This window comes from Rana temporaria, chromosome 2, assembly GCF_905171775.1.
Source record: "Rana temporaria chromosome 2, aRanTem1.1, whole genome shotgun sequence".
In the NCBI taxonomy this organism is placed as follows: Eukaryota; Metazoa; Chordata; class Amphibia; order Anura; family Ranidae; genus Rana; species Rana temporaria.
In genome coordinates, this window is record NC_053490.1 from 26,803,291 (window position 1) to 26,827,047 (window position 23,757).

At 45.2% G+C, this 23,757-nt stretch overlaps 1 protein-coding gene across 4 annotated transcripts in view; it reads right to left on the reverse strand.

Annotated features, from left to right (window-relative positions):
* DLG2 (discs large MAGUK scaffold protein 2) overlaps positions 1 to 23,757 on the reverse strand; it is a 2,211,856-nt gene that overhangs the window by 769,118 nt on the left and 1,418,981 nt on the right. For all 4 annotated transcript variants that reach the window (XM_040339977.1, XM_040339976.1, XM_040339980.1 and 1 more), the window contains one exon: positions 4,699 to 4,782. In XM_040339977.1, the coding sequence (XP_040195911.1) occupies positions 4,699 to 4,782 (84 nt within the window). The remainder of the gene's footprint in view (positions 1 to 4,698; positions 4,783 to 23,757) is intronic.

A 23,757-nucleotide genomic window follows, 5' to 3' on the forward strand; every position in this document is an offset into this window, starting at 1 on the left:
GTTGTAGGTGTGACGTCATCGATTGTGTCCCCCTATAAAAGGGATCACACGATCGATGACGCCGCCACAGTGAAGAACGGGGAAGCTGTGTTTTTTTAACAACAACTTTATTAAGGCAAAAGTGGTACAACATAGGGTACAAGATATAAAAAACATATCATCGTCGTAAGCAGACAAGAAACACAGGAATCACAGCACATATGAGAACCAACAGTAGGTCAGAACTTAAAACACAGTACAGTTAAGCATAGCAATCATGAGTAATATCAGTGAAGTGTCCCTGGAGAAGGGGAGGGGGGGAAAGGCAGGGGGAGGGGAAAGGTAGGGGGGGAGGGGGGGGAAGGAGGGGGGGGAAAGGGGAGGGACGGGGGGGAGGAAGGAACCAGCACGGGCACCACGACACCAACCAGGCAAGGTTTAAAAAGGATTTATCCATGGCCCCCACACCCCTAGAGGTCCACTTCAACAGAATCGCCTTTTTTGCATAAAAAAATAATAAAGACATCAACAGCTTGGTATACCGAGGTCTCTGCTCATCGTCCTGTACCCCCAGGAGCGCCAGCTCCGGGGAGACCGGAAGACTCAGGTGGAGACGAACATTAACAGTCTCAAAAACAGCGGACCAGAAGTCCAGCAGCTTGGAACAAGTCCAGAACATGTGCATATATGTACCCTCTGAGGTGCAGCATCTTGGACAGTTGGGAGAGCGGTGCGGATATATCCCATGCAGTCTCTGAGGGGTGAAATACACCCTGTGCAGGAACTTAGCCTGTATCAATTTATCCCTAGAGGAGATCACCAGCCTATACCCATCTTCAAAGCACTCCTCCCACGCCTCTCTGTCAAGGGACGGGACATCCACTTCCCACTTGCGCCACAGGGCATTAATCTTAGGGGAATCCTTACTGAGAATCGTCAGATACAGAGTGGACAGCGCCTTTTTTAAGGAACTAGCCGTAAGTCCTCAACCAGGTCAGCCTGAAGGACAGGGGGGGTAGGGAACTGGGCCCTAAAAGCATGCCGCAACTGGTGGTAGCGGAACAGCATCCAGGGCGCCAGACCAAAGTGACTGGAGAGGGTCGAGAAGGGAAGCAGGGAACCATCACCAACAATATCCCTCAGGAGTTTAATGCCCAATCGCGCCCACAGCTGCGGGTCCGGAATGGTACGAAAGTGCCCAAGGTTAGGGTTCCCCCACAGTGGAGTAAAGGGGGACCATCTGCCGGGGGGCTGAAAGCGACGCCTAGCCACCCCCCACACCCTCAACGTAGTCCTAGACGGGCCCGGCAACAGGGGGTATCCAGACGGACCCCGGTAAACCAGGTTACTAAGTTCGGTAAGGGACCCCACAATAGCCGCCTCCAAACAGACCGCTGCATTGGCCCTAGACTGCTCAAACCACCACCGCACCGTGACCAGTACAGCAGCCCAGTAGTACACTAGAAGATTGGGCAGCGCCAGCCCCCCGAAACTAACAGGTAGCTGAAGGGTGGACCTGGCATACCGAGGGGACGATCCCCGCCACAGAAAAGCGCCAATGCAGCTATCCAAGTCCCGAAAAAAAGATTGAGCCAACCACACAGGACAATTCCTGAAAAGATAGTTAAATTTGGGTAAAAAAATCATCTTCAGAACGTTTATGCGTCCAAGGAGGTTCAATGGCAAATTACTCCAGCGCGAGCAGTGCTCCTTGAGTCTATCAACCACCGGCCTCAGATTGAGTCGATAGTAGGACTGCAGGTCTCGGGAAACCCTCACCCCCAAATACACAAACTCTTCGACCCATTGTAGCATTGACTGCGAAGACACCTCTTTAGCCCTCGCATCTAGCGGGAAGAGAACAGACTTAGTCCAATTAATACGTACCCCAGAGTACTTACCAAATTCATCAAATATCTCCAGCGCCGAGGACAGGGAGTCAACTGGATCATGGAGATACAGGAGAGTGTCATCCGCATATAAGGATATTTTCTCCACCAGAGGGCCAACCCGGAGGCCAAGTACACGGTCAGAGTCCCTGACCATGACTGCCAGCGGCTCAAGAGCCAGGGCGAACAGGCTAGGTGACAAGGGGCAACCCTGTCGGGTTCCCCTCTGGAGGGGGAAATAGTCAGAAAGATAGTCGTTCACACGAATCCTAGCCCGAGGGGACCTATATAGCAACTGGAGCCATTGAAGAAACTTAGGGCCGAAACCAAATCTACACAGTACCTCCCACAGATAGCCCCACTCCACAGAGTCAAAGGCCTTCTCAGCGTCAAGAGAGGTCACAACTCGGGAAGCTGTGTTTACATACAGCTCTCCTCGTTCTTCAGCTCCGGGGACCAATCGCGGTTTCATGGCTTATATTTAGACTAGCCATGTCAAAGTATGGCCGTCGTTCCCGCGTCAAATTAAATTTTTTTTTTGCGTAAGTCGTCCGGGAATAGGAAAGGGCGCAACGCACGTCGCTGTTCAAAAAATTACGTCGGTGTGACGTCATTTCGCGCAAAGCACGGTGGAAAATTACAAAACGGAGCATGCGCAGTACGTTCGGCGCGGGAACGCGCCTAATTTAAATGATACACGCCCCATTTGAATTAGGCGGGCTTGTGCCGGACGGATTTACGCTATGCCGACGCAAGTTTACAGGCAAGTGCTTTGTGAATCAAGCACTTGCCCGTAAAACTTGCGGCGCTGTAACATAAATGCGTTACGTTAGACCGCCGCAAATGTACCTGAATCTGGCCTAATATGTATAATATATGTGGTCAGTAAAGGGTGCTATACCTTCCCTTCAATGCAAAATTCCAGGGAGATGCCAAAGACACAAATGCATGCAGCTCTGTAATCATAAATACAGCATCAAAAGTCTGTCATTTTCAAATACTGTACTTGCAAGATAAATATCTGAATTGGATTTGGTATCAGCATCTTGCAGTCCCTGTACACTACAGCCTAGACTGGAAAAGGAAGAAGCAGCATAAGGCACGAGTCATTAGGGCAGCAGTACTCATATGCTAATGGAGAACATGCTGATAGGAGAAGAGAGCTCCATTCACTGTCCAGTCACAGGCAAGGGGAGGGACAAGGTATTATTTAAAGTAGAGCTCCAGGCAGCTATAGCTGCTGACTTTTAATATAAGGACACTTGCCTGTCCAGGGATCCAGCGATGTCCTCACGCAAACTGATTCTTCAATCTGCTTCAGGTACAGGCACTGGCATAGCAAGTAAGTGTAGTGCCTGTGTACTTTCAGTACTGGTGCTATTTTAAATTTAAGGGGGATGAGAGAGTTAGTTAGCTCTCATCCAGTTGATTTGTCTAAATTGGGTCTCTGCTTCAGCTGGGCTGTACTGTGGGCTCATTCTGTTGTCGCTGGGGTTCTATACCACCCCGGGGTGACAGGGGGCGCCAGCGAAGTCCAGGCTGGGGTGCCTCTTGCCAGCAGCCAATCAGGAGGGGTTTTCCCTCGCGGGGCATGCTGGGAGAGGGTACTTCTGGAGCAGACGCCATTGGGCGGGGGTCTTGTTCCTGGTGCGGCACCCACCTTCAGGGTGACCACACATCACGGCTCCCTGGGGTGCGCGTGCCACGCGGTGTTCCTGGTTCTGGGACCATGTTGGCCCGGAACATTTGAAGTTGTGGCAGGGCCCCAGTAATCGACTGGGCCGCCAAAATTCTGAGGAAAGATCCCAAGCGAGATCGCTGTTCGGTGGGGAGTCAGCCTGAGGAGAGACAAGAGAGGCAGGCAATCCAATAGGGCCTCGACAATCCATCGGGGTCCGGACACTGAAAGGTTGGATGTCAGCCACCTGTCAGTCAGTGACCCAATTGAGAATTACCTGAGGGAGATTCAGACACAAATACTACTGAAGAGGACTTTCCTCCATTATCTACGTTCTAGGGAAGGGTCTGTGGCAGAGACTTGTTTTCCTCAAAGTTCCGAGTGATACTGGCTGCCAGGTCGGTGTGAGAGGCCTGTCTAGGTACACTAAACCCATTCCGGTTGGAGTGGCGAGGAAAGTAAAGTGTCGTTGGAAGCAGGACTGCTTCCGTACTGCTGAACCTGAATCTGCTATTTCTCCTCCTCATCCATCTTTGCTATCTACCTCAAGTTTTACTGTTTACAGTGTTGGGTAAAATAAAGCACAAGAAAAGACACCTGCTGTTTGGATATTCCATTATTGCTGAAGCTCTCATCATCTACCCTAGACGCTCACAGAGGTAACACGCCATCCCAATTCTATCCAGCAGCTCCTTCGGGGGTGAACGCTACATAAGGGAAACAAGAAGTGAAGCCTGGCGGCTTCACAACCAGTTTCCTACTGAGCATGTGCGATCTGTAGTCTTCTGGGACCTGTGATATGTGGGGGAGGGAGGCCAAACTTCCGGCTCAGATCCCTGTGGTGATCTAAGCCAGAAATGAGAGCGGGTACCTTTCAAAACCCCCTTAAAAAAGTGCCAATAGTTTTAGTAGGGGGGTACAAACAAGAGGAACTGCCTCTTTTGGGTGGAGCTCCGCTTTAACGGCAGCAGAGAAAAATCAGGTTTCCTGCCCTCCCAGACAGGGCTGTGTAAATCACAGACAAAAACACAAATCCTTTGGCAGGTAAACCTACAGTAATTGATTTGTGTATTAACTAGTTTGCCTGCAGTTCAGCTTTATCCACTACAGAAAGATGGATCAATGTGCAGTATACATTATATTTTGCCTTACCGTGTTTTCATGGAATGGAGTATAGCTAACATAGGGGATGGTGTCCAAGGTGTCCGTGTTCACAATTATCGGAGCGGGGCTGGCCTAAAAGTAAAGACAAAATACAGTATTAATTTAATAATCCAAAACAATGCCTTTGAATAATTATTAACACTTTTACAGTACTTAAAGCCAATAATATCTAAAATAGAATATTTAATTGTAAGATAGGAAAAAAGAAGAAAAGGATAATACCAAGTTTAGTTAAATAGTTGAATAATTCAGTCCAGTGATAAAGAGAAATATATAATTATATTTTGATTAAGTAAAAAAAAAATGGGGCTTATATGCTAAAGCCAGGTTCTATATAATGATTTGCTTGTTACAAAGACTTTACAGAAATATGTTGTTAGAACATACTGTCATCCCCTTAGAATGTCTTGTTGTGCAATTTGCAGAGATAGTTAGGCCCAGATTCACAGAGAGTAAGGCGCACATTACGCCGCTGTAGAGCAAACACTGTACAACGCAGTGCAGAGAGGCAAGCATTGCATTCAGCAAGCCAGTGCTCCCAACACTGCGCCAGCGTGGCGTGGGTTTGGAAGGCGCACGTCGGCGTAGGTGGAAGTGGGCGTGAACCCATGCAAATGAGGCGTGACCCCATGCAAATGATGGGCCGAGCGCCAGACAGGTACGCATCACGAACTGCGCATGCGCCGTGACGTTAACGGAAGCCTCACAACCACGCCGGCACAACTGCCTAAGCTACGCTGGATCACTGCGTACGCCGTGATCATAATGTACGCCCAGCCAGACACACGTCCAACCCACAATACGCCGGCTTGTGTTCCCTGGTGCAGACCTGTGCATGTCTGTTGCCGGGTTGCACCTCGTTTATGGGGAATAACTTTACGCCGGACATACAACTTATGCGCATCTCGCGTAGTATGCGCCGGGCACACGCACGTTTGTGAATCGCTGTATTTCCCTAATTTGCATGTTTAATGGGTAATCAATGGGAACGGCACCATGCACCCAGCCTAAATGTGCGCCCACCTTACGCTGGCATGTGCAAGCTACGTCGGCGGGGTGTAGCCTGTTTTTAGGCGTATATTAGTTTGTGGGTCTGGCGCACACATACGCCGGCGCACATTTGCACTTACGTCGGCGTAACGTGTTATACGTCGGCGTAAGTGCTTTGTGAATCTGGGCCTTAGTCTCCACATTAAGCAGCAAGAGTCTGGGTCCCAGTTAAAGTGGTTCTAAAGGCAGAAGTTTTTTTTCATCTTAATGCATTCTATGCAAAAAAATAGACAACCTTCTGTGTGCAGCAGACCCCCAGCCCCCCTAATACTTACCTGAGCCTCATCTCCATCCAGCGACGTTGCACAAGGGCCTCAGCTCTCCCTCGTCATTGGCTGAGACAGCAGCAAGCACCATTGGTTCCCGCTGCTGTCAATCAAAGTCAGTAAGCCAATGAGAAGAGAGGGGGAGTGGGGCTGAGCCGCGGCTCAGTGTCTGAATGGCGGCGAGTGACCCGAGAAGAGGAGGATCTGGGCTGCTCTGTGCAAAACCACTTCACAGAGCAGGTGAGTGTTTTAATCTCCCCCCCCAAAAAAAAGCCTTTTATATCCCTTTAAGCAGATAACTAGTTCCAAAACAACAGAAATGAATGTCTCTTGTAGTTGAGTTGCTTGTGCAAATTCTTAAGTAAATGAGTTTCTATAGAGTTTTTTTTTTATATTTGGTCCAATAAGGCAATTTGACAAAGAAGTCAGGTGCATAGTAATGTCTGAGGACCTTCACGCATGTGTTAATCTCTCTATTTTCTAATCTTTAGTTTTACTTTGTAACTCTTCTCTTCTAAACTTTCACAATCATTCATCATGAGCAGAGACAGCTTCATACTATTGTGTTTAACTGTGCACATTCATGATGTGTGTGCCCCAATGCATCTTCTATATTACACAACACATTAGAGATCAATGATTCATACACAGCAGTCCCTGATCTCAAAGGAACTTACAATCTAAATTTCCCAACCGCACATACTGCCATGCATACGCACACTCGAGGATTACTTTAGACACACACCAATTAAAGTAGATGTAACCCCACTGTTTGGCACTTTGTTTGCTAAAGCGCTGAATATCATAACCAGCTGCCTTTTTTAATGGAATACTTATTTTCACCATTTTTTATTAGTTGTTGTATCTCAGGCCTACTGATCTCTTCGCAGCCACTTCCTGTCTACATGTACTTAAAGCAAGACTAAACTCCCTTAATCAACAGTAACTATGTTTTATCTGGATTCTGCCTTAGTAAATAGATAGAAAGGTATATTATATAGTGCCGCAAAAAAGTATTCATACCCCTTCAATATTTTCCACATTTTGTCATGTTACAAACACTGCACATCACCCGGAACACACCATCCCCATCGTGAAACATGGTGGTGGCAGCATAATGTTATAGTGATGCTTTTCTTCAGCAGGGACAGGAGCAGTGGTGGCCAGGGAGCAGGGGCGCTGCCCCCTAATCCATGTGTCCGGCCCCATAATCTACATGCGGGTGCCGGACGCATGGATTCCAATAGGGTTTACATTTTTTATTTTTTTAGAAGCGCGTGATTAGAGCCAGAGGCTGTACATAGTTACATAGTTAGTCAGGTTGAAAAAAGACACAAGTCCATCCAGTTCAACCATAAAATAGGCTGTAATAGGCTTTAATAAAGTTGTGTGACAATAGCGAAGCAGGTCCTGAGACCCATCACCCGATTGGCCAAGAGGAGAAGCGATTCTGTTGGCAGCCAAGGAGGAGGAGGGAGGAGATGCACCAGGAGGCAGAGAAGTGGGGTGATGCCACCACCCGCTGCCCGTGACCTAGATCGGGTAAGTGCGGGGCTGGTGACCGACCGACCGACCAGGGGGGAGGGTGCTGGGTGGATTGTTTGCGCGCCCCCCCAAAAAAATATATATAAATTTTTGTCTCCACCCTCTACCCACCTGAAAGTACAGTTTCTTGATTCCACCTCTCAGTACTGCCCCTTTTAGAGAATAGAGAGCCAAGTATCATGTTGTGGTGCTAAGTAATTTGTATGGAATTTGGTAATGATAAAAAGAAAAGCAGTTAAATAGACCCCCTGCAGCCAACAGCAATATACCCCAGCAACAATAGATATCCCTCAGCAAAAATGGAGAACAGCAAAAAAAAATACCTCCCCAGCAACAATAGACCTCTCACAGCAACCAGCATCCAACAGTAGATCACTTCCAGCAACAACTGACCCCCGGTAACGTAAGATGATGTTATTGGGCCCCACAATTGGTGTAAGTGGGAGGAATTGTATCCCATCGTTGATGTTATTGGGCCCCATTGTTAGCGTAGGTGGGAGGAATTGTATCCCATCGTTGATGTCATTGGGCCCCATCGTTAGTGTAACTAGGAGGAATTGCGCCCCCTTCAATGATTTCATTGGGCCCCATTGTTGTTGTCATTGGGAGGAATTGTTGCCCACCATCGGTGTCATTGGGGGAAAATGTACACCCTTCATTGGTGTCAGTGAGGGGAATTATGCCCCATTATTGATATCAGTGGATGAAATAGTGCCCCAAGGGCCAGATAAAAACGAGTAAAGGCCGCAGTTTGGAGACTCCCGATCTAGAACCATACTTCCTTTCTATACATTTATGGTTTGGGTTTATCGCTATAAGATACCCTGGGGATCCCCATTACCTTTCATCTCTTTCTCCCCTTTTTATTTATCTCTTACCTATGACTATTTGTTCTTTTATCCTCTTTCCCTCTTCTAATTTTTCCTTCTATTCCTGCTTTCATCCTCCAAGTCACTCTTTATATACAGGTAGTTCTGGTAGCAAAACTCTAATTTCCTTAAAGTGGATGTAAACCCCCAAAAAATGTATTTATTTTTTGATGTCACAATGTAGAGAATAAGATTTCCTATCATTTGTGCCCAGTCTTGCCACACAGAGTTAATCCAGCTCTGAGCAATCCTCTTTTTATTGTTCAGGGAAATAAAACAGACTTCCAGATAAAAACCAAAGTCCCTGTTTGAGTGACAGGTTATTTACATATCTCGTGCACTAGTTTGCAGACATGCACAGCTTCTGTAAAAAGTGCTCAATTCACATCCCCCTCCCCTCTTCCCTCCATCTATGTATATTCTGATGGCTGTTGCATTTTCTCATGGCACTGAACTGTGACTCACCCCATATTTTGAAAACATTTAATCAAAACACAGGGGAGGGGATGTGAATTGTGCACTTTTTATCAGAAGCAAGGACTTTGGTTTTTATCTGGAAGTCTGTTGTATTTCACTGAACATTAAAAGAGGATTGCTCAGAGCTGGATTAACTCTGCGTGGCAAGACTGGGCACAGATAATAGGAAATCTTATTCTCTACATTGTGACATCAGAAATTTTTTGGGGAGTTTACATCAACTTTAACCACTTGAGATCCGCGCTATAGACAAAATACGTCCGCAGCGCGGCTCTCAAGTGCCAAGTGGCCGTTTAAACACGGCCTTTTATGTGCATTACCCGTGCGCGCCACTGGGTGGCGCGCGGCGGGTAAAAACTGTCCCGGCGCATCGCCGAAGACCCGATGCGTGTACCTGGCGGCCGCGATGTCCGCCGGGTACACGCGATCGTCGGTGACACGGCAGGTGACAGCAGGGACATGGAGCTCTGTGTGTAATGATGAGGTGTAAACACAGAGCTCCACGTGCTGTCAGAGGAGAGGAGACCGATCTGTGTCTCTTGTACATAGGGACACAGCATCGGTCACCTCCCCCAGTCACCCCCCTCCCCCCACACAGTTAAAACACACCCAGGATACACAGTTAACCCCTTCCTCACCCCCTAGTGTTAACCCCTTCCCTGCCAGTCACATTTATACAGTAATTAGTGCATTTTTATAGCACTGATCGCTGTATAAATGTGAATGGCGCCAAATTTGTGTCAAAAGTGTCCGATACGTCCGCCGCAATATCCCAGTCCCAATAAAAAATCGCAGATCGCCGCCATTACTAGTAAAAAAAAAATAATAAAAAAAATCATAATTCTGTTCCCCATTTTGTAGGCGCTATAACTTTTGCGCAAACCAGATTTTTTTTTTTTTACAAAAATACGTCGAAAAATACGTATCGGCCTTAACTGAGGAAAAAAATAGTTTTTTAAAAAAAAAAATTGGGATATTTATTATAGCAACAAGTAAAAAAAATATATATATATTTTTTAAATTGTCGCTCTTTTTTTGTTTATAGCGCAAAAAATAAAAACCGCAGAGGTGATCAAATACCACCAAAATAAAGCTCTATTTGTGGGGAAAAAAGGACGCCAATTTTGTTTGGGAGCCACGTCGCACGACCGCGCAATTGTCAGTTAAAGCAACGCAGTGCCGGAAGCTGAAATTTTGCATGGGAACAAAGGGGGTTTATGTGCCCAGTAAGCAAGTGGTTAACTACCATTATACAAGCTTACAAAAGTTCCAATACGTAGTATAAGATTTTGGATCCTACACAATTTTTTTTCCTTTCTCTATATTCAAGTATTATATTCTTGTTATTTATCACAACTTTTTTTTCCCCCTCTTTAATATCTGAGGTTATCTTATATTAAACAGGGTTTATTCTGGTTTTAACCTTTCTTTCCAATATATGAAATGCTCTTTTGAGTAAATTGTTTTATATTGGAGCGACAATTCAATATTATTTCTTTGTATGTGATATTTTTTCATTTTCTATCACCAATTGTACTTATGTACGGTATGTTCATTCTCAAAACTCAATAAACAAAATTGACAAGAGACAAATAAAACTGTGCTTGAGCGAGTGAGAGAAATGTGGGTTTGTACAGAATATATGAACTAGAGATAATAAATTAACTCTCCGCAATGAGATAATTCAGTGCTGTCAAAACAAGTTACCTGTCCATGTCAGAATGTCATCGCTAATTATCACAACACCTAGAACATGAGGATAAGTCCAAGAAAAATTGTATATTTAGGAACTAGGAGAAGTGGGGGTGGGGCATCTGCTGATATAAATTGGACTTCAGATATATTTATCAAGCTTAACCCCTTCCATACCAGGCACTTACGCACCTTCCCGCCCAAGCCAATTTTCAGCTTTTAGCACTGTCGCAATTTGAATGACAATTGCGCAGTCATGCTACACTGTACCCAAATGACATTTTTATAATTTTATTCCCACAAATAGAGCTTTCTTTTGGTGGTTCTTTTGGTGGTATTTGATCACCTCTTTTTTTATTTTTTGCGCAACAACTAAAAAAAGACCGAAATTTTTGAAAAAAAATCTGTTTTTATTTTTGTAATTAAGTACGTTTTCTTCTTCAATTATGGGGACTGATATGGCGGCACTGATGGGCACCGATGAGGTGGCATTGATGGGCACTGATAGGTGGCGCAGGTATGCGGCACTGATGGGCACTCATAGGTGGCACTGATGGGCACTCATAGGCGCACTGGGCACTCTTTGGCAGCACTGATGGGCACTGATGGGTGGCACTGATGGGTGGCACTGATGGGCACTTATGGGTGGCACAGATGGGCACTGATAGGTGGGCACTGGGCATAGATGGGCACTAAGAGGTGGCACTGATGAACACTGGGTGGCACTGATGGACACTGGGTGACACTGAGGGGTGGCACTGATGGCATTGCTGGGCATCATTAGTCAGTGCCCATGTTGCCAGTCAGTGCAGACTGTCCCTATCTACATCTCCCAAGTGGAATAGATACTAGGGGGCAGCAAAATTGTACATTTGAATTTTGTCGAAAAATTGGTGGACATTTCAGCACAATTTTTCTGCATTGGCATTAACGGGGAGATGTAAATTAAAGCAGTATTAAACCCAAAAGTAAACATTTGTCATATTGTAATTTAGGGTTGCCATTAGAGATCACGGGGTCTCATACAGACTACCTGACTACCGAACTAAAAAAAAAAATATTATTTTAATTATTTTTTCAACAATTAAAAATATTTTTCTTTTTACAATTGAAGCCTCAGTTGCACTAAAGATGAATGAACGGGGGACAGAAGCTCCTGTTCATTCATAAGTGGAAGCATAGTAAACACAGTTTACTATGCTCAGTTATGAATGGACACAGGAGCAATCCGTACCGATCGCTCACTGTATCAAATTCAAAAAAAGAAGAAATTACATATTTACTGACCCCTTCCCCCACCCTCTATCAACCTCTGTGCCTGTACCAGGTGACGAGAGAAGGAAACCGGTGGCGCTGCTGGGGGGGAGCGGCACACAGGGAGGGGGACCAGTGCGGTGGGATGGGAGGACAATTACAGAAAAATGCACTGTGTGTATCTCTCCCTCCAGCAGCTAAAAGCCGGCAGGAGGGAGAGGGGGCCAGCTTTCAGCTGCTGGAGGGAGAGATACAGACAAAGTGCATTGTTCTGTAACTGTCCTCCCACTGCACCGGTCTCCCTGCTGTCCGAGCCTCCTACAGGAGGCCTGGTGGTACCCCCCTATCAGCGGTCCTGTAACAGATTACCAATTCTTGAATGTAATGGCTGCATTAGCTTTATTTTTAGGCTTTTTTTCAGTTTTCTTTATTTATGTTTTCTTTATTTATGTAAACCCCTGCTGTCCGGACCCCCTACAGGAGACCCGGTGGTACCCCCTCCCCTATGGTCGGCCCTGTTGCAGCTTACCAATTATTGAATATGATGGCTGAATTAGCTACTTTTAGGCTTTCAAACGTTTGTCCACAAGGTGAAATTTGAGGCAAAAATTAAATCAGTAACTTAGGCCTCATGCACACTGGACGTTAAAATAACGTTATAAAAATGCCAGTAGCTTTGCAGTGAGTTTTTCAATTTTTTTTCCACGTTAGCATATGTAAACAAGGCAGATCACCCTTCTGATGAGAGGGGAAGATGGAGATCGTGGGCCAGATTCTCAGAAGAGTTACGACGGTGTATCTCAGGAAACACCGTCGTATCTCTGTTTCTGAGCCCGGGTATCTATAGATACGGCCAAGATCCGACAGGTGTAAGTCACTTACACCGTCGGATCTTAGATGTAATGCAACGCCGGCCACTAGGTGGCGTTTACGTTCAGGTCTCGTTTGACTATGCAAATGAGCCTGATACGCCGATTCCCGAACGAATTTGCGTCGCGTACTCGTCGCTTACGTCGTTTCCGTAAGCGTAAGGTTACCCCTGCTATATGAGGGGTAACCTTACGCCAGTCCGCCGTATGCCATGTTAAGTATGGCGTCGGGTCCGTGTCGTCTTTTTCCGTCGGTTACGTCGTTTTCCTAAGTCATTCTTGAATACGACTTTACGTCAATGACGCACACGTCGGCGTCATTGGCGTTTTCCGTCGTGAGCTGGAGCATGCGCACTGGGCTATTTTTAGCCCGGCGCATGCGCAGTTCACTCGGCGCGGGGGCGCGCTTAATTTGAATGCTAGACGCCCCCTTCTAATTACGCGGCCATACGCTGGGCCATTTACACTACGCCGCCGCAAATTACGGAGCAAGTGTTTGGGGAATACGGCACTTGCTCCTGTAAGTTGCGGTGGCGTAGTGTAAATGGCTTACACTACGCCAACGCAGATTCTTACAGAATCTGGCCCCTTGTGTTTCTGCTAAGCAGGAACACTGATCTTTGTCATCCCCTAGTCAAAGCACCTCCCCCACACAGTTAGAAAGCACAGGGAACACTTTAATCCTTTGATCACCCCTGATGTTAACCCTTTTCCCTGCCAGCGTCATTAGTACAGTGATTTTTTTTTTTTAGCACTGATCACTGTATTGCTGTCACCGGTCCCCAAAAAGTGTCACTAAGTATCAGATTTGTCCACCGCAATATCGCAGTCCTGCTAAAAAGCGATGATTCCCGCCATTATTAGTAAAAAAAAAATCCATAAATCTATCCCATATTTTGTAGACGCTATAACTTTTGGGCAAACCAATCAATATACGCTTATTGCCATTGTTTAAACAAAAACATGTAGCAAGATATGTATTGGCCTAAATTGATGAAGAAATAGATTTTTTATTTATTTTTTATTGGAAAGGTTTATAGCATGAAGTAAAAACTGCTGGTCTTACTTTGTTTATAGCGCAGAAATATAAAAACAGCAGAGGTGATCAAATACCATCAAAAGAAATCTCTATTTGTGGGGAAAAAAAGGACATCAATTTTATTTGGGTACAGCCTCACACGACCGCGCATTTGTCAACTAAAGTAACGCATCGTTGTATCGTAAAAAATGGCCTGGTCATGAAGGGGGTAAAACCTTAAAAAAGTACACGTTATATAATAAAAAAGTACACGTTATACTCACAAACAAAATTTTAGTCCAGAGGTCTGCACGCCAACTGCATTGAATGGCGCAGATAATGAGAGATGACATGTTTCGGGGGGCTAGACCTCTTTTTTAGAGCAAGCACTACGAAACGCATCAGCTGTTGTCATCTGCACCATTCCATGCAGTTGGAGAGCGGACTTCTGGACTCTGTTATTTTGACATACCACATATTCATTTTGGTTTGTGAGTATAACTTGTACTTTCTTTAATAAAGTTTTGGAGGTAAAGTCTTTTCTGTTTTTGTTGTTTGTTTTACAGTGGGTCACAAGGGACACGGTTTCTTCAGGAACACAAAGCAAAAACATAATCAATTATTGCCAGCTATAAAACAAAAGCAACAATATGATAAATATACATCTTATATATGGATATAAATCTTTTGATAAAGGCATACTATATTTCTGTTGGAATCTTTGCTAAGGGCTGATGGCAGAGTCATTGGCTAATCTCTAAAGAATTTAGATGTATGGACTATGCATTCCAAAGAAGGGAAAGTAAACAGGTTGGCAGCCATATTTTTATTATTTGACAGTAGACTAATAGAGTTTCTGTTCTTAAGGGAACAAAATAGTAAAACATAAAAACTAAAATAGAGATGTAAGCAATTACAGCAAATACATTAAAGTTCCCCACACACAGCTAATGTGTAAGGTAAATTCTACAGCATGGGTGCCCAACCAGTGGCCCGGGGCCACATGCAGCCCACGGAGCCCCCTGATGTGGCCCTTTGCCTCCTGTTCTGGGATAGCAGGTTGGCAAGCCCAGATCACGGTTTGCCAACCGCCATCCCAGAGCAGCAGTTTTGTGAATGAAGCCGCTGGTAGAGATATCAAGCACTGAGCCATATGCCGCGTACACACGGTCGTTTTTCAGCATGTCCAAAAAACAAAGTTTTTCCAACTTCATCATTAAAAACGATGTTGCCCACACACCATCGTTTTTGAAAAATGATGAACAAAGCGCGGTGACGTACAACACGTACGACGGCACTCTGAAGGGGAAGCAGCCTTTGGGCTGCTTTTAGCTGATTCCTTGTTAGTAAAAGACGATTCACGCTTTTTTGTCTGTTACAGCGTGATGAATGTGCTTACTCCATTATTAACGGTAGTTTTACCAGAACGAGCGCTCCTGTCTCATAACTCGCTTCTCGGCATGCGCGGGTTTAAAACGTCGTTTTAGCCCACACACGATCATTTTTTACAACCCGAATAACGACATTTTAAAAAACGACGTTAAAAAATGCAGCATGTTCGAAAATTTTTTCAGAAGCCGAAAAACTATGTGAAGCCCACACACGATGATTTTAAATTACATTTTTAAAAACGTTTTTTTTTCATGCCGAAAAACGACCGTGTGTACCCAGCAATGAACTTCTGTTATTACCTGCGGGTTTGTTGTGCTTTCAGAAAGTGCGCCACACCTGCAGAATATAATAGAAATTTACAGCAAAGTGCAGCTAACCCGCAAAAAATCCACAGGTGCACTGCACTGCACCTGCGGTTTGGGCAAACCTTAGGGCCCTTTTACATGGTCCGACCCAATCAGACTTAATATTCACCTCTATGGAGCAGCAGATGTAAACAGACCTACCTAAAAAAAAATAGAAAGGGATCTGCGCCCTTCCATCTGGGCTAATCAGATTGGATCAGAGGACCCATAGAGTAGAGTGGGCTGCGTCCGTGGACATGTAATCCTCCTGCTCCGCTCATTGTGGCCCGCGACCAGTTACCAATTCACTTAAAGCGGAGCTCCACCCTAAACTGGAACTCCCGCTCATCGGATCCCTCCCCCCCTCCGGTGTCACATTTGACAACTTTCAGGGGGGAGGGGGTGCAGATACCTGTCTAGCATTTAAATATTTATTTAACAAGGCAGTAATGATGTGTACGGTGCCTATAGTAGCCAATCATATTGTATCCTTATTTTATTTATCACAGTCAGATCAATTATATATGCTTTGTGTTAATTTTTTTAAAGTTGTTTATATAGATTTTTCTAACCAAATTCTTCATAAAACAATTACAGGGTAATTTCATTAGATAATTTACAAGGGCGTGTCTAGGGATGGAATTAGAGGCGGGGCAGGGTAGGAGTTGGATGGGGCAACTACCGATGAGTAAATCTAAAGTCTCGTACACACGATCCGATTGCTGGCAGTGGATTTTCTGTTGACAGACTGTTTATCTAAAATCTGACCGTTAGTACGCTCCTTCTGACAATTGCTGTCCAACTTTTGGCCAACAAATGTTGGATAACATGCTAGTAAATTTTTGGCGGACAATAGTTGGTTGTCAGATTTTCTGATGGCCAGTACACAAGTCCGTCACACAAAATTTGAAAGTACAAACACGCATGCTCGCAAAAAATGCTCCCCAAACACGAAATTAGCAGAAGGGGCCCAAAGGGTGGCGCTCAAGAGCTGAAATTCCTCATAGTACGTCACTACGTTCTTGTTTGTTGGCCGACAAATGTGTACCATTAGTATGCAAGACAAGATCCAGGCACACGCCCTTAAAACAAAAATCTGACACTCGGTTGGCCAACAATCAGATCGAGTGTATGAGGCTTTAGGCTGGGTTCACACTTATGCAAATTGGATGCGGATTTCCCAGCATCCAATCAGCATGACAGGAGGCTGTGACTGGTTCTCAATGAAGCTGATTCACACACCTCTGGGGCGGCCATACAGTGCACTGGAAAAGGGTCCTGTGCGTCTGGCTCAATTTTAGGTCCGAATTCATGCCAAATAATCGGACCAGATTTGCCCCTGAAACGGAGAACAGGGATGCAATGGACCCCTGCTCCGAGTATAGTAAATATACCCCTGCTCCGATATAGTGTGAACCCAGTCTTAAGGCCTGGCTTATAGCTCAGGACTTGAAATTTTGAGCCCACGGATAGAGGGCTAGATTCAGATAGAATGGTCTATCTATCCGCCCGGCGTAACGTATCTCATATACGTTACACCGCCGTAATTTAGGGCGCAAGTTCTGTATTCAGAAACAACTTGCGCCCTTAGTTACGGCGGCGTAACGTATCGGCGTAAGCCCGCCTAATTCAAATGTGGATGATGTGGGCGTGTTTTATGTATATTAACTGTGACCCCGCGTATTTGAAGTTTTTTACGAACAGCGCATGTGCCGTTCGTGAAAAAATCCCAGTGCGCATGCTCGAAATTCTGCCGCAAATCGTCATTGCTTTCGACGTGAACGTAAATGACGTCCAGCCCCATTCATGGACGAATTACGCAAACAACGTAAAAAATTAAAAATTCGACGTGGGAAAGACGGCTATACTTAACATTGGTACGCCGCACTTATGCCACTATATAGCAGGGGTAACTTTACGCTAGGAAAAGCCTAACGTAAACGGCGTAAATGTACTGCGTCGGCCGGGCGTACGTTCGTGAATTTGCGTATCTAGCTGATTTACATATTCTAGGCGTAAATCAGCGTACACGCCCCTAGCCAGCGTAAATATGCAGTTAAGATCTGACGGCGTAAGAGACTTAAGCCGGTTGGATCTAATAGAAATCTATGCGTACTGTAACTGATTCTATGAATCAGTCGCATAGATACGACCGGCCGGACTCAGAGATACGACGGCGTATCTGGAGATACGCCGTCGTATCTTGTCTGTGAATCTACCCCAGAGTATTTAAGCCAACGTGTAAGCTCTAATAAGAGCACTTCAAAACGTACAAATTCTTTGTTTCTTTACCCCTGGTTGCTAAAGAGTGTGCCAGGGGAAGAAAAGAAAGGCAAGACAGTAAAAATATTTTTTCTGTACCATGTATCAAACACGCTACTTAAATAATGACTTCATCCTGGGACAAATCAGCAATATTCTAAACATTTAAATTATTGCCAGTGAAAACCAAATAAAAGTCACTGAAAAAGAACCAGGAAATAAAATAAAAATCTCTACTTTATGTTTTGTGAAGAATCCAGTTTGCTAATGTTTTACAATCACAAAGCTTTCCAAAATCTTAGTAAGGTGTAATAAAATGTTAATAGTACTGGAATACAGCTAAGCAGTTTATTTTACACTTTAATTAAAGGATGCATTAAACCTTTTCTTCCTTGAGTAGACTAAGCTATGCACATTTACATTTTTCAGTTGCTTTAATGAAAATCTGAAGACCGTTAAACTGTGTGAATTTTTTAAGAGCACTTGGAACTTGGACTTTTCTTTTATTTAAAGGTTTAGAACTTGTTGGGTTTCCAATGCTGTCTGTGCCCCAATTGTAGATATTTCCCCTTGCTTCCTGTTTTGGGGAACAGGAAAAAGAGAGAGAGAATATTTCCCCAGAGTAAAGCCCTGTACACATGGCCCGGGAATCTCTTCAGGAAAAAAACGTTGGTTTTCCTGACGAGATTACTGGCAAGCTTTCTTGATCGCCGAGTGTACACACACACCATTCAAAAGAACCGCCGTTCTTTTGAATGGCAAGAACGCGGTGACGTCATCGACAAGCATGCGCTCGTCACATTCAATGCCGTCGCCGCCATCTTGCTACACCCTACACTATGCCTTGGAAGCTACCGCGCATGTGCCGAAGTCTCATTGAGCATGCGTGGGTTTCCATGGAGGCGGGTAAGAATACACACGCTCGGGTTTCTTGGCAAGAAAACACTGCCGAGAATCCAGATGAGAAAATAGAGAACAGGTTCTCTATTTTTCTCGTCGAGATTACCGGCAGTTTTTCTTGACGAGAAACCATACACACGCATGTTTTTCTCAGCAAAAAGCTCTGCCAGCAGTTTTCTTGCTGTTTCTTGCCGAGAAAACCGTGCGTGTGTACCAGGCCTAAGAGACAATCCACCTTGGACTCATATCCAGAACAGCTGTCATCATTGTTATATTTCCCCGGCCTCTACTCCTGTTTTAGAAATGTGCCAATGCACAGATCAAAGGTCACCTCCAACTGGTTGTGTGTGCAGTCACGTTTGTGCAAACACGCTAATTCACATGAGCAAGCTCACTTACATGGGAATGTTTTGCAATGTATTGTGACAGGAAGTCAGGTAAATCTGTGGGTGTTGTCACAAACGGGAGATACATTTCTGCCTTGTGTAGACAATACACCAATTGTTATTAGGCGTCGGCTGCAAAAGTAGCCAGAAAAGGTTTAAGGGCGTTGGAAAACTTCAGCTGTTCAGAATGAGGCAATTAAGGCCTCTATAAGTAGTCCAGAGGATTACCACTGATTTGCTGCATCCTGAGGCTTTGTGAGTAAAGAGAGCAGTAGCTGAAAGTCTTCTGAGGAGGTGAGGTGGTAATTGATTTTTCTGTGTGACAAAAATCAAAAAGACTATTGTTTTGCTGCTGTATGACCAGCAGTGTCTGCCCAGCACTAGGCTGTGCCAGACTCCCTAGATAGGTTCCTGTGTGGTGAAGGTAGACGCCCCAAGGGGCCAGGGTTTATTTTATGTTTGATTTTGTTTATGCTGTTTGGATGCTTGCACTTGTTTCCAGCAAGATGGAAGAATAAACCAAAATCTTTGTTTTCAACCGTCTTCGACTGCCTGTCTGTATAAATTCAGTGTGTAGTGAACCGATCCAGGGGGTCACACACCCCGCTACTGAGCTAATCCCTTACAGTATGCACATACAGGTGCAGGGGCACACATGCCTAATCCCAGTCTTGGCACCTGACATCTTATTTAAGCAACAGATCTTGGCCAGGAAGTTGATAGATAGTCTTCAGTTGTTACCCAGCAACTTGACTCCTGAACCTGTTACTGGGATCTGCTATCCTGTAACAAGGCCTGCCCTCATTCTGCCTTCCCCCTACTTGTAAGCAGGTGCAGTCTATTGTCTCCACTGCAGGTGGAACTTATCAACAGCGGCAATGAAAAAAGTAGAGGAAGTCAAGAGAAATTATGTTTCTCTATGATTTCCACAGTCACTCGGACAGTAAAACCGGTTGGATGCACATGCTCCACATGACCTATGGCAGCCATCTAAGGTCAGGCAGAGTCTATTTAATACTCTTTCCCCTGGGGTTGGCACGCTTTATGCAAGTGGACAGGTTAGAGATGGGTTCCCTGCCTGACAGGGACAGTGGTAGTAGTAGTAGGGAAAGGTTCAGGTGGAGTAGGGAGAAAGCATGGCCAACATTTCCCTATTTAAGATGCTGCCCATTTGGGTGTGGACCGGCTGCACCTCCCCAACATACTACCCTGGTTAGCTCCTGACCACAACTTGGCCCCGCTGATTCCCAGTTTGAGCTAGGCTAACTTCTGACTACAGCTTACCTCTGTTGATCTTCTGGTGTGACATCAACTTGTCCTCTGACCACAGCTTTGCTTGCTATCGCCCTTGCTTGTCTCTCTACTCAGCCACTGACCCCACCTATCCAGAACTTGCTTCCAATCTGCTGTAATTTCTAGTGTCCGACTCCTTAGTCCTTAGTGTCCTAGCCAGCTGACTTCTGGTTTGACTCTTGACACTTTACAGCAAGACCTGCCTCCAGAAGTGAGCTTCTGTGGATTGGACACTTTACTACTCGGTGCCCTCTCACTTTCTGTGTCCATCTCCAGGGGTGCCTGGATCAGAGGTGTAAGGAAAGCACTTGTGTCATCTCAGCCTCCAGCCAGGTACATGGTACCATCATTGACAGAAAGTGAGACAGAATCTCCCAAACAAAGATGCACATAGTAATTAAAGCCTGAAAAAGGTCTGAACCCTTCCCTGTTCTATTAAAAACTAAAAGGCCAAAAAGTGGGCACTGGGGTCAATAGATGACAATACCTAGTGTGAATGTTCACATATCTCCGGGAACTGGTGTACCCAAAATGGCAGACATCAAGACATTTGTAGTGTTACTGCTCCTGTCAGCTAGTATATGACAGTGGCAAGCTGGCACTGGAAAGAAGGAAGGAGCCGGGAGGAGGTATGGGCTGTGGTGCTCTATCCATCTTTAGCTTCTCTATGCGGTCATATGTGTCCTTTTAGTAGCATGGAGCACTACAGCATCTTCTTGAAACAAGGACTGTCCTGGAATAAGGTAGGGAGGGGATGGAGGGTTCACAATGTTAGAACAAGTGTTTTTCTTATTGTCACTATTATCATCACTATTGCCCTTTTTTTATTGTCACTGCTATCATATTGCCATAATGCCTATTTGTTGGCCACATATTGTCACGATTGCCCATGTGTTGCTCCCATATTGCCATGTTTGCCCATTCATTGGCAAAATATTCTCTTGGTTTCCCATGTGTTGCCTGAATATTGTCATAATTATCCATCTGCTGCTCTCATATTTTCATTACTGCCCATTTGTTTCCCACATTGTCTAACAATTTAATCCAGTTATCGTCAGAAATGCCCCTCTTTGCCACCTTGTTGTTAAGTCACTGTTGCTTGTTTAGAGGACCATATTACTATATAAGGTAATCATTTGTGGACCTGTCACTATCAAACCATATTATTGTTAGCCCCATATCTTCTAGTGGTGCACCGTGTGCTACTATTAAACTACTGTCTTAAAGCGGAGCTCCACCCAAAAAGGGGAATCTCTGCTTGTCTGCCTCTTTCCCTCCTTCGCTGCCATATTTGGCACCTTTTTTTTGGGGGGGGGGGAGCGGGTAGCTGGTTTTGCTAGGAACTTGCTCCCACTTCCGGCTCAGTTCGCTTCACTGCTGGTTTGCCTTAGTCAAGATGGCGCTGCCAGCACCCGATAGCAGATTGAAAAATTGGCACGGTGATGACACCGCTTGATTACTAGACAGGTAAGTACTCTAATACTTTATTTGTAGCTGCTGACTTTTAAAAAAAATTGGGGGGGGGGGGGGGCAGGAGCTCCTCTTAAAGTTCAGTATGGTTTTGTGTGCCACCTCTGTCCCCCTGTCAATCACAGGCTCACCAACTTTGGAAAGTTCAACCCAATCTCTGGTAAGACTTTTGCTACCTGCTCTGGTCTCCCAAGCTCTTTTTGCGTACTACATACTTTTACAGTAAGTGCCTCTCTCACGCTTTACAAAAAAAGTAGATAAAATAAAAGCAAAGTATATAATAAAAAAAAATAAAAAATTACAGGCAGTACTAGCTGAATGCAAATACATTGCAATATCTACCTAAGCACCCCCGAAAGCATCAAAACCCAAGGTTTACTCAAATTTGCAAACAGTAATGCTTCGTACACACAACTGGTTTTCCTGGCAGGAAAACTGCCATGAGAGCTTTTGGCTGGGAATCCTGGCCGTGTGTATGCTCCATCACAGTTTTCCCGACAGGAAAACTGGTGGGAAAAAAGAGAACATGTTCTCATTTTTCCCGCCGGGATTCCGGGCGGTTTTTAAGCCGGCAGTTTCCCTATGGGGAAAACCTGCGGTGGAGCATACACACGGATGGGTTTCCCGACCAAAGCTCTCATGGCAGCTTTCCTGTCGGGAAACCTGGCTGTGTGTACCTACAGAGCAGGCTGGCTGTGTGTAGCTACCTGGCTACAGAGCAGGTTCTTGGTTTTCCCTTCGGTTTTCCCGGTGATCTGACGATATGGTCCCGGCTATCGAGATGGTTCCTGTAAGGACTGCGCAGGCACAATCCTTGCCGACGGAAATTTCCGAACTTCGGCCGACATCCAGGGCGACGTGGAATTTGAGGAAAGTGGCCAGTCGGCCTCACGTCCTCGCTTCGCTGGGACGGCTCGCTCCGCTCGCTCGGCCTCCTGGCTCTTTTTTTAACATCCTCCAATCCACGGGGATATTAACCACTTGGGATCCGCCTGCCGTCAATTGACGGCTACAGTGCGGATCCCAATTGCCAAACTGCCGTCAATTGACGTCCGCCCCTTAGGGCGGTCCCCGCGCGCGCTCCAGAGCGCGCTGCGGGGAAAATCTGTGTTGGCCGTGTCCCTCGGACACAGCCAATTACAGATCGCCGCGAACAGCCAATCAGAGTGGCCGTTCGCGAGGCGATCTGTGCGGCCAATGAGAGAGGATCTCATATGTAAACATATGAGATCATCTCTCATTGCCGTTTTACACAGAGACAGCGGTGCTGTCTCTGGAGAGGAGACCGATCTGTGTCTCTTGTACATAGAGACACAGATCGGTCACCTCCCCCAGTCACCCCCCCCTCCACCTACAGTTAGAACACTAAGCAGGGATACATTTAACCCCTTCCTCACCCCCTAGTGTTAACCCCTTCAATGCCAGTCACATTTATACTGTAATTAGTGCATATTTATAGCACTGATCGCAGTATAAATGTGAATGGCGCCAAAAATGTGTCCGATGTGTCCGCCATAACGTCGCAGTCCCATTAAAAATTGCAGATCGCCGCCATTTCTAGTAAAAAAAAAATAATAAAAAAATAATAATTCTGTCCCCTATTTTGTAAGCGCTATAACTTTTGCGCAAACCAGTCGCTTATTGCGATTTTTTTTTTTTTTTACCAAAAATATGTAGAAGAATACGTATCGGCCTAAACTGAGAAAAAAAAATGTTTTTTTTTTTTTAAATTGGGATATTTATTATAGCAAGAAGTAAAAAATATTGTATTTTTTTCAAAATTGTCTCACTTTTTTGTTTATAGCGCAAAAAATAAAAACCGCACAGGCGATCAAATACCACCAAAAGAAAGCTCTACTTGTGGGGAAAAAAGGACGTCAATTTTGTTTGGGAGCCACGTCGCACGACCGCGCAATTGTTAGTTAAAGCGATGCAGTGCCGAAAGCTGAAATTTCACCTG